Source organism: Balaenoptera physalus (assembly GCF_965194825.1).
Source record: "Balaenoptera physalus genome assembly, chromosome: 5".
Taxonomy (NCBI): domain Eukaryota; kingdom Metazoa; phylum Chordata; class Mammalia; order Artiodactyla; family Balaenopteridae; genus Balaenoptera; species Balaenoptera physalus.
Window position 1 is genome coordinate 64,390,874 of NC_138884.1, and position 15,438 is coordinate 64,406,311.

The 15,438-nt window shown below is 37.7% G+C and overlaps 1 protein-coding gene across 5 annotated transcripts in view; it reads left to right on the forward strand.

Annotated features, from left to right (window-relative positions):
- Window positions 1-429: 429 nt before the first annotated feature.
- CENPC (centromere protein C) overlaps window positions 430-15,438 on the forward strand; it is an 89,012-nt gene continuing 74,003 nt past the window's right edge. For 2 of the 5 annotated variants that reach the window (XM_082463762.1, XM_082463760.1), the window contains exons 1-4: window positions 443-708; window positions 5,375-5,421; window positions 6,576-6,646; window positions 7,345-7,439. In XM_082463762.1, coding sequence (XP_082319888.1) covers window positions 691-708; window positions 5,375-5,421; window positions 6,576-6,646; window positions 7,345-7,439 — 231 coding nt within the window. In that variant the 5' untranslated portion in view covers window positions 443-690. Of the gene's footprint in view, window positions 709-5,374; window positions 5,422-6,575; window positions 6,647-7,344; window positions 7,440-15,438 lie in introns of all 5 variants that reach the window. The other 3 variants (XM_082463758.1, XM_082463759.1, XM_082463761.1) reach the window with 3 other exon arrangements.

Consider the following 15,438-nt stretch of genomic DNA (forward strand, 5'->3'; position numbering starts at 1 on the left):
TTGCTTTCAGAGATGGTGCATAAACGGGCTGGGGTGTGGGTGACGAGCCTACACAGTAAAACATTACTCTTCAAACGTCTTCTGCAATTTCTGCCTCTTATCCTTCCAAGTGTTACTTTTTACTTTATAAGAGAACCGTCAGGAAGTTTTACACCTTCTCTGCGTGGGAAGGAGAGAGAGAGAGAGAGAGAGGGAAAGAATGAAGCTGTGGGAGGGAGAGAGGGAGGGAGAGAGGGAGGGAGGGAGGGAGGGAGAGAGGGAGGGAGGGAGGGAGGGAGAGACTATGAAGCTGTGGGAGTAAGGGACTAGGGGACACGTGAGATGGGGGCAGGGCTACCACGTGATGGGGCGGGGCTCTTGGGAGGAGGAAGGCCGGACTGTGGGAGAGTACCAGTGAGGGGGCGGGCCCCTAACGGCTTTCTTCCTGTGGAGTCGAAGGGCCCATTTTGCGCATGTGCAGCCCTTTTTAAATTGCGTAGGTGGATGCGCGCGAGTGGGCGCGCTCCTGGGCGCGCTCGCTGGGTCGCGGCTCCTTACTTCCCGCCATCTCCCGCTGTCTTTCGCTTAAGGTGCTACTGGGTTTCCGCCTGGCTGCTCTTCGGGTGACTCCGTCCTCGCTGGGCTGCCTGGAGCTGCGGCCCGTGTGGACTTCCGTCCCCAACCCCTGCGCGGGCTGAGCCGGGCCGGAACATGGCCGCGTGGGGGCTGGTAAGTGCAGGCCGCGGACCCCGCGAGGCGGGGAGAGTGAAGCGTTGGGCCGGTGTTGTGGCTTCTGGGGGGTTTCAGTGGGGAAGCCGCGCGAGTTTTTTGAGCTCGGGAGTGATTGGGTGCCGATAGCTAGAGTTAATTTACTTGTCGTGTTTCCTCAAGGCTTTTTGTAATCCCGGGCGTGACGGCGTCTTTCTCTTCAGAGAATCTTGTGATTTCTACTTTTTAGCCTAACTCGTCTTTCTCTTCAGAGAATCTTGTGATTTCTACTTTTTAGCCTAACTCCAGTTCCTAGTCCTCCAAATAATTTTCTGTCCTTAGAAGTATTGAAACGCCTTGAAAGTGTGCCTTTGCTTCAGAGTTGCTAGTGTAGAGAGACGTCTGTTATTGACAGATAGTTTTCTGAGAGGCAGCTACTAGTTAAAAGTGCAAGCTGTGAATCGCTGAAGGGGGCGGGAACTCATTTTTTTGTTGGCCTATTTCTGGACTTCCTTGGTATTCACTGTTGTAGATTTCAGACTTCGCTTATGGTTACTATACCTTATACAACCCATAGCAGCCCCTATCCTAAACTTGTGTTTTCTACTTTATCTCCCCTTTTAAGATCTTCAGCATGGATGAATAAGATCTTCCCAGTTATAATAAAGTTATATATGTATGCTTGTGTGCATAAAAAGATGTATTGTGGAGAAAAACTGTTACCTGCCATTTCAGTAAACAACGAATGTTACCCACCTTCAAGCCACCAGCAACTGCAGCTGCCTGCAGGGTGTGCCTAAGGGGAATTCAGAATGGAGAAAAACAGGACACTGGCCCTAGATAGTTAAGAGACTTATATAAGGAATAACTTCAGTGAGCCGAGACTCTTGCATCTTCCCATTTATAGAGCAGCACTAAAAATCATTAACTTGAGGTGTCTGATTTTGATGTTTGACTACCTTTTTTTTCCCAGCCCAAACTCCTGTATATCCTGGTCCCCCCCCTTACCTCTTTGGAGCAGTTCCTCAGAGCTCGCTGAGAGCCTGTCTCCTGGGCTGTAGTCCTAAGTAAGGTCCCCGAATAAAACTTAACTTGCAAATTTTAAGTTGTCCATTTTTTTTCAGTTGACAGTTATATATAATGTAAACAATGCAGGTGCTCATAGTAAAAAGGACTCCTATACCACCCTTTCATACTGTTGACTAAAGAAAAATGCATGATTGCTGGGTCATATGGTAAGAGTATGTTTACTTTTGTAAGAAACCACCAAGCTGTCCTCCAAAGTGGCTGTACTGTTTTGCCTTCTAACATGAGAGTTCCCGTTGTTCCACGTTTGGAGTTGTCATTGTTCCAGAGTTTGGTCACACAGCCAGATGGGTAGTGGTATCTGGTTTTAATTTGCATTACTGCTTGACATACGATGTGGAGCATCTTTTCTTATGCTTATTTGTCATCTGTATATTTTCTTAAGTGAGGTGTCTGTTAAGGTCTTTGAACCATTTATTTTTTAATTGGGTTTTCTTTTTGTTGAGTTTTAAGTGTTCTTTTATATTTTGGATAACAGTCCTTATCAGATGTGCCTTTTGCAACTATTTTCTCCTGGTCTGTGGCTTGTCTTCTCATTCTTTATCTTTCTCTTTCTTTTTTAAAACCATGATCTGTGTTTTATTTGTATCAGTGTTGGTATGTGTTTAAAATATATGATTAATAATAATAATATTAATGATATTATTAATAAACAACTTATTTTCTCACTGTGATCTCTACCTTTCTGTTATGAATTTCTCCTGTCTTTAAGATGATGCCCTTCAGAATATGGGAAGCTTAGACTGGTTGAAGCTTGTCTTAGTTCTCACATTGACTGCTTTTCCTGCTTTTCATGCCTCCAGTCAACCTTCTGTAATCATTGCCCTTGTGTCTCCTTATTTCAAAGTTCTCTTTCCTTCTCCCGGGCTATTGCACTTGGCTTTTCAGACTGAGCAGGAGAGAGATAGACAAAACTGAAGCTGGAAGAGCAGCTGCTGGTCCACTCTGCTGTGTTCTCATTCTTTTGACCACAGTTCACTTTTATTTTATTTTATTTTACAACAAAAGGTCTCACCAGAGCACTAGTGCAGACACACTGACACAAAGAGAAAAATCATTTTCCCGATAAAACACATCCAGCTGTTCAGATAGTAGTGATTCTTCAGAGTGATATGGTAAGGTGCAAGTGTCCTTGACACAGCATAAATATGTGTGCCACCTCATGTGCAAGGCTCCTTATAGACCCAGCTTGGTTCTTCTCCGGTGTCTTCTCTTGGAGTTGTACCTGATTTTATTACCAGTTTTCATTCAGATCCACTGGGGAATGGGACGATTCTGCTTTTGTTCCTTGGCCAGGAATCACTTGATCTTTAAAGTCTGGTGAGAAGACATGGCTAGGAGCAAATTCCCACAGTTCACTTTTAAAATACCTATCATAACCTTAGAATTGTTTTGAGCCTTTTAGTTCTAACATCTGACTTTGCGTCATAACTCACTTAAAAGACAAGGGGAGAAGGGAGTTGAAAGATTATCCTCAGTCATTCCTGTACTTAAGTGGTTTCTAACTGGGTGTGATTTTGCCCTGTAGGAGACGTTTGGTGTTGTCTGGAAAAATTTCTGGTTGTCCTGAGAAAGCATGGATGAGGGGGTGCTAAGGGCATCTAGGTGGAGGCCAGGGATGCTGCAAGCATCCTCCCAATGCACAGGACAGGCCCTCACAACAAAGAGAGTCACTCAGCCCAAAATGTCATTAGTGCTAGGGTTGAGAAACCCTGCTGTATTGTATATTATTTTCTTTGAGAAGAAGAATCTCACAGTGAATGGAAGAAACTAAAATTGAAATTGAGTGAAAAATGAGTTGAAATGGCAAGTTTTTGAATGTATATTTATTTTGAAAATCAAAAAATTTTGTGTTCTAACTTTTTAGAATTAAGAGACCTCTTTTGTCTTATTCACTACTTGTTTTCTGGTGTGCCTAAATAGCATTTGGCCTTGTAGTAGGTGCTCAATTTCATGTTTGCTGAAGGAAAGAACTGTCTTAGCCTTAAAATTTTTCTATTTAAAAGAGGAACAGAGTACTTTACAGGTGTTATTTAATGTTCAAAAACATTTAGTGTGAAAATATGATGACTCTATCATTTTATTGTATTAAATTAGGAGAAGAGTGACCTTAAATGAGGTCTTAGAAGGGAATTAACTAACATTCTCAGGGGTTTACCTAAGTGTTTCAGAATGCTGAGTACTGATGAGAGACCTAAGTGCTTGAGTTAATTTTCCATCAAATGACTTGTGATAAAATGCAGACTTGTTAGGTGTCTTTGTTCCTTAGTTTGCTATCTATAAAATAGATTTAATCTTTTGCTCCTTAGGTACCTCCTGAAGATAACAGGCTATGTGAAACACTCTCACCTTCTTTAAAGAAAGACACTTTTATCTCATAAATTTTTGGTCTTATTTATTTGGCACGTCAAAAAGATAACAAAAAATGGTGTTTGTGTGGTATACAATGCACTAGGCAAGGCTCTGGGAAGAATATAAGCTAGCTTAAGACAAAGTTTCTGCTCTCAAGTTTCTTAAAATCTAATAGAGGTCTTCATCTTTCTGAATAATTCAATCCAAAAGTGAAGCAAGGTAGCAGCAGTCCACGTGGGTGGGAAACTACAGTGGTCCAAAGTTGTGTGTAGGAGCCTTAGTAGAGTCAGGAGCGAGGCTCAGCTCAGGATGTCAGAGCATGAGTGGGGTAAAGAGAGTGTTCACATGGGGTGGGGTCATTTATATCCCATTGGGCCAAGGAAGAGTGCAGCTTACTAAACATTTTGTATTGATAGTAATTTATCTATTTTAAAAAGCATACTGTTCTTCCTATTACCACCAAATTTTCAACTAGAAAATTTAACTTTATAGGTTTTACAATTAAAAGATAGGACCCAAAGTATCTCAAATATGCTCTCCACCTCCAATTTCAGCATGTTTGTGTGTTTTATTTTTCCTGTTGCTTCCATTTATTGGGGCTGCTTCTTTGTTGGGGTTACCTCTTTTCTCTTTCTGGAAACATTCTAACATCTTTTTATCCTCAGTTTTTCTGATATTTCATTCTTAACTTCCTAGGTATTTATCTTATACTGGCCATTCACTCCTCATCCAGGACAATATCCTCTGAGCTTACTTTAGGCTGCTGCTTTTCTTCTGTTTCATCAATTATCATGTTTCATTTGTTTTCCATCTTCCAGAAATCTGTTATATTTATTTGTCCACAGATGGCCCTTTTTTCCATTCTCTTTTTTCATTGTCGTTTTATGCCAGTTTAGTCCTTTACTATTACTTCAGAGGGATCTCCTTGCAGGAAAAGGAGATAAATAGATATTGTTGGTCAACCAACTTGAATTATTGGAAGCCCAGATAGTGTGATTTTGATGACGGAAGAGGTATGGGGGGAGGTGGAGGAGGAGGAAGAAGAGGAGGAAGAAGATGGAATAAATCCAGAGTAAGGAATAGTATAAACAAACATTTGGAAATAATGGCTATGAGACAAGTTCTTTTTCACTTGATCCAGAAGATATTCCTCTTTGTAATATTATAATAGGCAGTCAGCAAATACTTGCTGAATGAATAAATAAAGAACTTAAACTTTCACCAAATTGATGATTTACTTTTCTTTCAGGATCATCTCAAAAATGACTATAGAAGAAGATTTTGCCGACCTTCCAGGTGATTTATGTACTTAAACTTTTAAGATGATTTTTATTTGCTTCTTTGGAAAGTGGAATTTTTAAATGAAGAAAGGAAGAACTATTACCTCTGACTAAAATAATGATTTATATACCCACTGGTTAAGTATAGTCATCTTAGTTATTTTATATTAACAGAGAAATATTAATGCAGACAGTTCATTGACTTAATGGAAGTGAGAAAAGAAATTCGCCTGATAAATGATGGACCAGGAAGAGGCAGTTTCAATTCTGACTAAATGACGGCTATGGGGAAAGCACTCTAGAGTGGATTGAATGGAAATAATAGAAAGATGCAGTTTATTCCATGGGGCTAAAAGAAAAGGTGGGTGTGGTTCAAAAAGGGCAATAGAAGGATCTTTGTGGTGATGGAACTGTTCAGTATTTTGACTATGGTGGTCATATCTGAACCTTCAAATGTAATAAAGTGTATAGAACTAACTATATACACAAACATAAACACGCAAATGAGTACATGTAGGACTGGAGGAATCTGAATAGGATTAGTGGATTCTGTCAACATCAGTATCCTGGTTGTGATAGTATACTATATGGCTTTGTGAAATGTTACCATTGCAGGAAACTGGATAAAGTGAACAAGGGGTCTCTTCTATATTATTTCTTACAACTGTATGTGAATCTACAATTATCTCAATACAAATATTAATTAAAAAATTTTTACTGATTCATTAGCTCCTTAAGATTAAAGGTATTGAATCAGAAGTGCATTTGAGATCTTGTAGGGAAGACTGTGTTACTTGGAGCTGATAGGACTTGTGACCATAGAGTCTTTATTAAAGAAGCATTTCAGGATTGATTGAATATCTTCAAAAAAGTGTATGTTCTTGTTTAGATAGAGTAGTAGTCTAAAACAGCTTTAGACGTGGCTATTCAGGCAGGGTATATAATTGTTAATGTAGACAATGACATACTACTTCACATACTTTTCTGGGAACTCTTGGACTGTCAAATACTTGTTTTGTTCTCAGATAGTAAAGGTGATATTTTTCCCATTAAGTAAAAATTAAGATTTTATAATAAAGAAATATGGAATTTTCAAGGTGGATGTTAATAAGTAGCAAATATCTTTTGGAGATGATAAGTTAACATTTTCCCTTCTTTCCTTCTTATTAGGGCACCTGACATTAATACGGATCAAGGCCAGAATATACTGGAAATCTTACTAGACTGTTTTGAAGAAAAAAGTAAGGTTTCATTTATAGATGGACTTTGAGGGTTGGGATGGATGAAAATGTAAATTTGTCCATTAATACCAAATTCAGCAAATTTGTTCTAGCATTTCAATATATAAAATATTTTCCCAGGAATTTTGAGTACAAGTGCAGTCCTTCATGTACCTTCTGGTATACTGAAGATAATACTGGCAAAAATGAGAATAATTTGTTATTCCCTTTAGTTCACACTAGATTCCTATAGTCTGGAATTCCATAAATAATTATCATACACAAGAGAAAGTATTTCATTAATGGAAATAAATGTGCAGAATTCTTGGGATCACTGGAGAGCTTGAGATAATGTTTGGTGATTTGCACCCCTTTCTAAAGAAAAGATGTATAATGGCAAAAACTTTTCCTAGTGCTGGTTGGCGTCAGAAGGTATTGGAATAAAAGAATAGGCCAACCAAAGAAAAACACAGATAGTGGAAAAGTATCTTTTCTTTACAAGTTCTGAAAGAAGAACTGGCACATATTTCTTCAGGAATCTTGTTTGTCTTTTTCAGTCCTGATGCCTTCTAGGAACATTTGAATATTGAATTGATGTCTGTACTTCAGTTAAACTAATTGCGCTTAAAAGAGTCAAAAGACTTCTTCACATATCATGTGGGGCTTCTCTTAATTGTAACCAAAAAATTTTATACATGTTTTGTTTTAACTTTTTTTAGGTCTTGCCAATGATTTTAGCACAAATTCCACAAAATCAGTGCTTTATTCAACACCTACAATAAAAGACATTTGTGTTCAGTCTCCAAGTGAAGAGGTAAGTCAAAAAGGAGAAATGGTACAAATTTAATAGTTTAGTGAGTGAACAATACACAATATATAGTTAGATATATTTTAGTTGTTTGTAAGTCTTATTCTTAAAAAGGAACCCTATATTCCCATTGAGTTTATATAAAATTTAGAGGTACTTGGTGAAAATTTTGGTCTGACATTTCCTGTGTTTGAAATTGGAGGTCTGGGAATTAGAATTATCAAATTTTAACACAATTATTTTTCACTCTTACTTAAATGATGCCTAAATTAGGTTTTTAGGAAAGTGGGCAACTACTGAAGTTCCTAATCCAGGTTGGCAAGTTTGGTTATTTTCTGAAAACTGAAGGCAATTTGCTAAACAGGGGAATCAATCTTTTATTGATTATGTATCTTAAGAGGATAGGTTGATCTAACTCTACAAAATAGCAGACTTTGGAATAGAGTTTTTGAAGCTAATGATTAAAGACAAATTATTCAAAAGCACAATACTAATTGGAGAGAAGAATTGTATATAGACATACCTTGTTTTATTGTGCTTTGCTTTATTGCCCTTCACAGATAGTGCATTTTTTACAAATTGAAGGTTTGTGGCAACCCTGTGTCAAGCAATTCTGTCAGCGCCATTATTCCGACAGCATTTGCTCACTTCATGTTTCTATGTCATATTTTGGTAATTCTTACAATATTTCAGACATTTTCATTATAATTATATTTGTTATGATGATCTGTGATCAGAGATCTTTGATGTTACCATTGCAAAAAAATTATGACTTCCAGAAGGCTCAAATGATGGTTAACATTAAATATTTTTTAATTAAGGTATGTACTTTTTTTTAGACATAATGCTATTGTACACTTAATATACTACAGTATAGTGTAAACATAACTTTTATATGCACTGGGAAATCAAAAAATTCATGTGACTTGCTTTATTGCAGTACTCGCTTTATTGGGGTGGTCTGGAACTGACCCTGCAACATCTCTGAGGAATACCTGTAGTTATAGAAATAACATTCACTAGAAACTTGTATAAACAAATAAACACATACAGCCTTTTTGTTCCAAGAAATAAAGACATCCATTTCTGTCAGAATTGAGAGACCTTCTTTAATGTGATAAATTATATTGATTTTTGAAAGTTAAATCAACTAAGTTTCCTGGGATAATCCTGACTTGGTCAAAAAGTATTAACCTGTTTTGATTTGGTTTGCCAGTATTTAAGATGTTTGCATCTGTGTTCATGAACAATATTGTCTTTTTTTTTCTTTTCTCAAAATGTTCTTGTTGAGCTTTGGTATCAAGGTTATGGTAGAGGTTCCACTTTTAGGAAGGATGTAACAGATTGCATTAGGTCAACACTCCTGCTGAAGAGCTGGTTAAAAACAAAATAATAAAATGCAAACAAATCATGTTTTTAGAGACATGTGGAGCTGTGGAAGCAACAAGGACTAGATGAACTAAAATTTCAAAGAGTGGAATCCTTAGAATATGAGTTGATGACTGTTGGTCATTTTCTTCCCTGAGAGTATCTGTTAATTTTGGGCAAAAGCTGAGGATTTTAGGTTGGTCCAGACAGTGTGAGTCCACTGAGGGAAAGCAGAGATTTTGTCACTTGTGCAGGGATGGCATGACAAATTGGAATTCTGGAGGCGCCTCAAATGGATAGCCACTTTTCCTTAAAGAACATTTGTAAATTCTGAGGTAGTGAAGAACTTTAGGCCAGAATGGTGGAGTGAAACATGTAGTCTTGCTATGCTAAGAAGGTAAAGTCCTACTGCAGGAAAGTGGCCCACCACAAATAGGCATTTGACACATTTTGAACAATTTGAGGCCAGAGGCTAAAAAGTTGAGCAAAAATCTCTAAAGGGCTGAATTGAATATCTCACAATCTTTAAGGGCTAAATAGGCTCACTAGGCTCTCAGTAACCCAGGAGAGGGCATTCTGAAGAACAGGGCAGGTTACGAGTGGACTGAGTCTTACTAAAATGTCATATCAGACCCAGCTGAGTCCTTGAGAGTGAGGATCTAATCATTTCAATCCAATCTGTTTAAAAGGAGAAAAGGAGAACCTTCTCTATAGAGAGATATTACTGGGAGCTTCTACTTTTTTTTTTTTAAATCAAGCCTTTTGTTTTGAGATAATTGTAGATTTATAGCAGCTGTAACAAATAGAGTTCAGGACTGTGTATGATTTACCTAGTTTCCTCTAAAGGTAACATCTCACAAAACTATAGTACAACATTACAACCAGGATACTGACATTGATACAGACAGGATACAGAAAAATTCCACCACTATAGGATCCCTCTTATCCTTTTATAACAAGTTACTTCTCTCTCACCCTTACTCCCTCAACTCCTAAAACCCCTAACTGTTCTTCATTTTTACAGTTTTGTCATTTCAAGAATGTTGTTTAAATGGAGTCATATAGTATATAACTTTTTGGAATTGTCTTTTTCACTCAGGATAATTCTCTGGTGATTCATCCAGGTTTTTGTGTGTATCAATAATTTGTTTCTTTTTATTGCTGAGTGGTATTTCATGGTATGGATATACCACAGTTTGCTTAGCCATTTGCTTATCTCTTAGTTTTCTCTTGATTTAGTTGTCTTGGTTTTTAAATTTGTTGATATTCTGTGCACCTCTGACTAATTTATCACCAATTTCTGTGACAGAGTTATCAATGTTTTCTCAGTGTATGTAGACACATCAAGTAATTTATCATTTTCAGTTTTTTTCTGGAACTATCCTTCCTAGATCTCTCTTCTCTATTTTTTGTTTCTGTCCACCTTTAGGCCTGTCACGTGTTGCCAATGTGATTTCCCTTTATCATCCAGGGAAGTCCCTTCTCTTTTGTCCTGTTCTGTAGCTCATATTTCTTGCGCTCTTTTTTTTTTTTTTGGTGGGGCTCATCCTTTAGTAGCTTCCTGAGAATTTAAGACCTTAAATGTTTGAAAATACCATGACTTTACCCTCATGATGGGTAATTATGTGTATAGAATTCTAGGCTGGAAATGATTCTCTTTCAGACTTCTAAAGACATGCTCTATTTTTTTTAAAGCTTCTTGTGTTGTTGAGAATATTGCTCTGATTCCTTGATCCTTTGTGAGCCACTATTTTTTCATGTTTGCAAGCTTTTAGAATCTTGTCATCTGTCTTTATTGATTTGAAATTTCATGATATTCCTCAATGTTAGGTTCTTCTAATTCTTTTAATTAAGATTTCTTCTTAGAGTTTCTGTTTCATACAAGTACCTTTTTTGCTTACTTTGCTCATTACCTTTTACACTAGAGCTTTTTGTCAAATGTCCAGTGGTCCAGTGATCCTTATCGGTCTCACTTTTAAGGATGAAAAACTAAAATGGTGATTGGAAGCTGTATTTGCAGAGTTAGAGTTGTACATTGGTAGATTTCACCATGGTATGATTTGTCTGGGCCACATCATTGTGGATGTCCAGTTGTTAATATCTGCAGGTTTTTTTCTCTTGACTTGATAAGTTTTTCTGACAAAGAAATCTTCTTTCCTGCTTAGGGGTCTGATTCTAACTGTGAGTGTTCTCAGCCAGGTGGGCAAGGGGAAAGGTGCAATTTGAATACTTGCACTTAATATTTCTGTTTTCAATGTGTTACTCTTACCTTCAGTTATGTTTCCTGACTTTGAGCTCACAGTCTCTCTGATTCAAAACTCAAGGGAGTAAACATCTCATCTTCTCTTTGGGTAGGAAGAGGAGGGACTCAGTGACTGACTGCTTCCTATACTTACATTTAAAAAAATTTTTATTACAGAAATTTTTTTTATTGGAGTATAATTTTTAAAATTTTTATTTATTTAATTTTATTATTTTTATTTTTGGCTGCGTTGGGTCTTCATTGCTGTGTGCGGGCTTTCTCTAGTTGTGGCGAGCTGGGGTTACTCTTCATTGCAGTGTGCAGCCTTCTCATTGCGGTGGCTTTTCTTGTTGCAGAGCATGAGCTCTAGGCACGTGGGCTTCAGTAGTTGTGGCTTGCGGGCTCTAGAGCTCAGGCTCAGTAGTTGTGGTGCACGGGCTTAGTTGCTCTGCGGCATGTGGGATTTTCCCGGACCAGGGCTTAAACCCGTGTCCCCTGCATTGGCAGGCGGATTCTTAACCACTGCGCCACCAGGCAAGTTCCTATTGGAGTATAATTGCTTTACAATGTTGTGTTAGTGTTAGTTTCTGCTGTACAACAAAGTGAATCAGCTATATGTATACATGTATCCCCTGCCTCTTGGACCTCCCTCGCATCCCCCACCATCCCGCCCTTCTAGGTCATCACAGAGCACCAAGCTGTCCTCCCTGTGCTATACTGCAGGTTCCCACTAGCTGTCTATTTTACACGTGGTAGTGTATTTATATCAAACCTAATCTCCCAATTCATCCCACCCTCCCCTTCCGCCTCTATGTTACACGTCCATCCTCTACATCTTCGTCTCTATTCCTGCCCTGGAAATAGGTTCATCTGTAGTATTTTTTCTAGATTCCACATATATGCATTAATATATGAAATTTGTTTTTCTCTTTCTGACTTACTTCACTCTGTATGACAGATTCTAGTTCCATCCACATTTCCACAAATGACCCAATTTCATTCCTTTTTATGGCCAAGTAATATTCCATTGTATGTATATATATGTACCACATCTTCTTTATCCATTCATCTGTCAGTGGACATTTAGGTTGTTTCCATGACCTGGCTATTGTAAATAGTGCTGCAGTGAACATTGGGGTACATGTGTCTTTTTGAATTATGGGTTCTCAGGGTATATGCCCGGTAGTGGGATTGCTGGGTTCTATGGTAGTTCTATTTTTAGTTTTTTAAGGAACCTCCATACTGTTCTCCACAGTGGCTGTATCAATTTACATTCCCACCAACAGTGCAGGAGGGTTCCCTTTTCTCCTCACCCTTTCCAGCATTTAGTGTTTGTAGATTTTTTGATGATGGCCATTCTGACTGGTGTGAGATGATACCTCATTATAGTTTTGATGTGCATTTCTCTAATGATTAGTGATGTTGAGCATCTTTTCATAATGTTTGTTGGCTATCTGTATATCTTCTTCTGAGAAATGTCTATTTAGGTCTTCTGCTCATTTTTTGATTGGGTTGGGGTTTTTTTGATATTGAGCTGCCTGAGCTATTTGTATATTTTGGAGATTAATCCTTTGTCTGTTGTTTCATTGCAAATATTTTCTCCCATTCTGAGGGTTGTCTTTTCATCTTGTTTATGGTTTCCTTTGCTGTGTAAAAGCTTTTAAGTTTAATTAGGTACCATTTGTTTATTTTTGTTTTTATTTTCATTACTCTAGGAGGTGGGTCAAAAAGGACCTTGCTGTGATTTATGTCATAGAGTGTTCTTACTATGTTTTCCTCTAAGAGTTTTATAGTGTCTGGCCTTACGTTTAGGTCTGTAATCCATTTTGAGTTTATTTTTGTGTATGGTGTTAGGGAGTGTTCTAATTTCATTCTTTTATATGTAGCTGTCCAGTTTTCCCAACACCACTTATTGAAGAGGCTGTCTTTTCTCCATTGTATATTCTTGCCTCCTTTGTCATTAATTAGTTGACCATAAGTGCGTGGGTTTATCTCTGAGTTTTCTATCGTGTACCATTGATCTATATTTCTGTTTTTGTGCCAGTACCATACTGTCTTGATGACTCTAGCTATGTAGTACAGTCTGAAGTCAGGGAGCCTGATTCCTCCATCTCCATCTTTCTTTCTCAAGATTGCTTTGGCTATTTGGGGTCTTTTGTGCTTCCATACAAATTAAAAATCTTTTTGTTCTAGTTCTGTGAAAAATGTCATTGGTAATTTGATAGGGATTGCATTGAATCTGTAGATTGCTTTGTGTAGTACAGTCATTTTCACAGTATTGATGCTTCCCATCCAAGAACATGGTATATATCTCCATCTGTTTGTGTCATCTTTGATTTCTTTCATCAGTGTTTTACAGTTTTCTGCATACAGGTCTTTTGCCTCCTTAGGTAGGTTTATTCCTAGGTATTTTATTCTTTTGTTGCAATGCTGAATGGGGTTGTTTCCTTAATTTCTCTTTCTGATCTTTCGTTGTTAGTGTATAGGAATGCAAGAGATTTCTGTGCCTTACCTTTGTATCCTGCAACTTTACCAAATTCATTGATTAGCTCTAGTAGTTTTCTGGTGGCCTCTTTAGGATTCTCTATGTATAGTATCATGTCATCTGCAAACAGTGACAGTTTTACTTCTTTTCCAATTTGGATTCCTTTTATTTATTTTTCTTCTCTGATTTCTGTGGCTAGGACTTCCAAAACTATGTTGAATAATAGTGGTGAGAGTGGACATCCTTGTCTTATTCCTGATCTCAGAGGAAATGCTTTCAGTTTTTCACCACTGAGAGTGATGTTTGCTGTGGGTTTGTTGTATATGGCCTTTATTATGTAGAGGTAGGTTCCCTCTAAGCCCACTTTCTGGAGAGTTTTTACCATAAATGGGTGTTGAATTTTGTCAAAAGCTTTTTCTTCATCTATTGAGATGACCATATGGTTTTTATTCTTCAATTTGTTAATGTGGTGTATCACCTTGATTGATTTGCATATATTGAAGAATCCTTGCATCCCTGGGATAAATCCCACTTGGTCATGGTGTATGATCCTTTTAATGTGTTGTTAGATTCTGTTTGCTAGTATTTTGTTGAGGATTTTTGCGTCTATGTTCAGCAGTGATATTGGTCTGTAATTTTCTTTTTTTGCGATATCTTTGTCTGGTTTTGGTATCAGGGTGATGGTGACCTCACAGAATGAGTTTGGGAGTGTTCATCTGTGTGCAATTTTTTGGAAGAGTTTGAGAATGATAGGTGTTAACTCTTCTGTAAACGCTTGGTAGAATTCACCTGTGAAGCCATCTTGTCCTGGACTTTTGTTTGTTGGAAGATTTTTAATTACAGTTTTGATTTCATTACTTGTGATTGGTCTGTTTATATTTTCTATTTCTTCTTGGTTCAGTCTTGGAAGTTTGCACCTGTCCAAGCATTTGTCCATTTCTTCTGGGTTTTCCATTTTATTGGCATATAGTTGCTTGTAGTAGTGTCTTATGATTCTTTGTATTTCTGTGGTGTCAGTTGTAATTGCTCCTTTTTCATTTCTCATTTTTTTTTTACAAATTTATTTATTTAATTTATTTATTTTTGTCTGCATTGGGTCTTCGTTGCTGCACGTGGGCTTTCTCTAGTTTTGGTGAGCGGGGGCTACTCTTCGTCGCGCTGCACATGCTTTTCATTGCGATGGCTTCTTTTGTTGCGAAGCACAAGCCCTAGAATGAGTGGCTTCAGTAGTTGTGATTCACGGGCTCAGTAGTTGTGGCTCACGAGCTCTGGAGCGCAGGCTCAGTAGCTGTGGCGCACGGGCTTAGTTGCTCCGCAGCATGTGGGATATTCCTGGACCAGGGCTTGTACCTGTGTCCCCTGCGTTGGCAGGCGTGATTCTTAACCACTGTGCCACCAGAGAAGTCCCTCGTTTCTAATTTTATTGATTTGAGTTCTCTCCCTTTTTTTCTTGATGATCCTGGCTAAAGGTTTATCAATTTTGTTTATCTTCTTAAAGAACCAACTTTTAGTTTTATTGATCTTTGCTATTGTTTTCTTCATTTCTATTTCATTTATTTCTGGTCTGATCTTTATGACTTCTACTAATTTTGGGTTTTCTTTGTTCTTCTTTCTCTTGTTGCTTTAGGTGTAAGATTAGATCATTTAGTTGAGAGTTTTTTTGTTTCTTGAGATGACATTGAATTGGTATAAACTTCCCTCTTGGAACTGCTTTTGCTGTGTCCCATAGGTTTGGGGCCATTGTGTTTTCATTGTCATTTGTTTCTATGTATTTTTTATTTTCTCTTTCATTTCTTCAGTGATCTGTTGGTTATTTAGCAGCACACTGTTTATCTTCCATATGTTTTTTGGTTTTTTTTTTTACAGTTTTTTTCCTGTAATTGATTTCTAATCTCATAGCATTGTGGTCG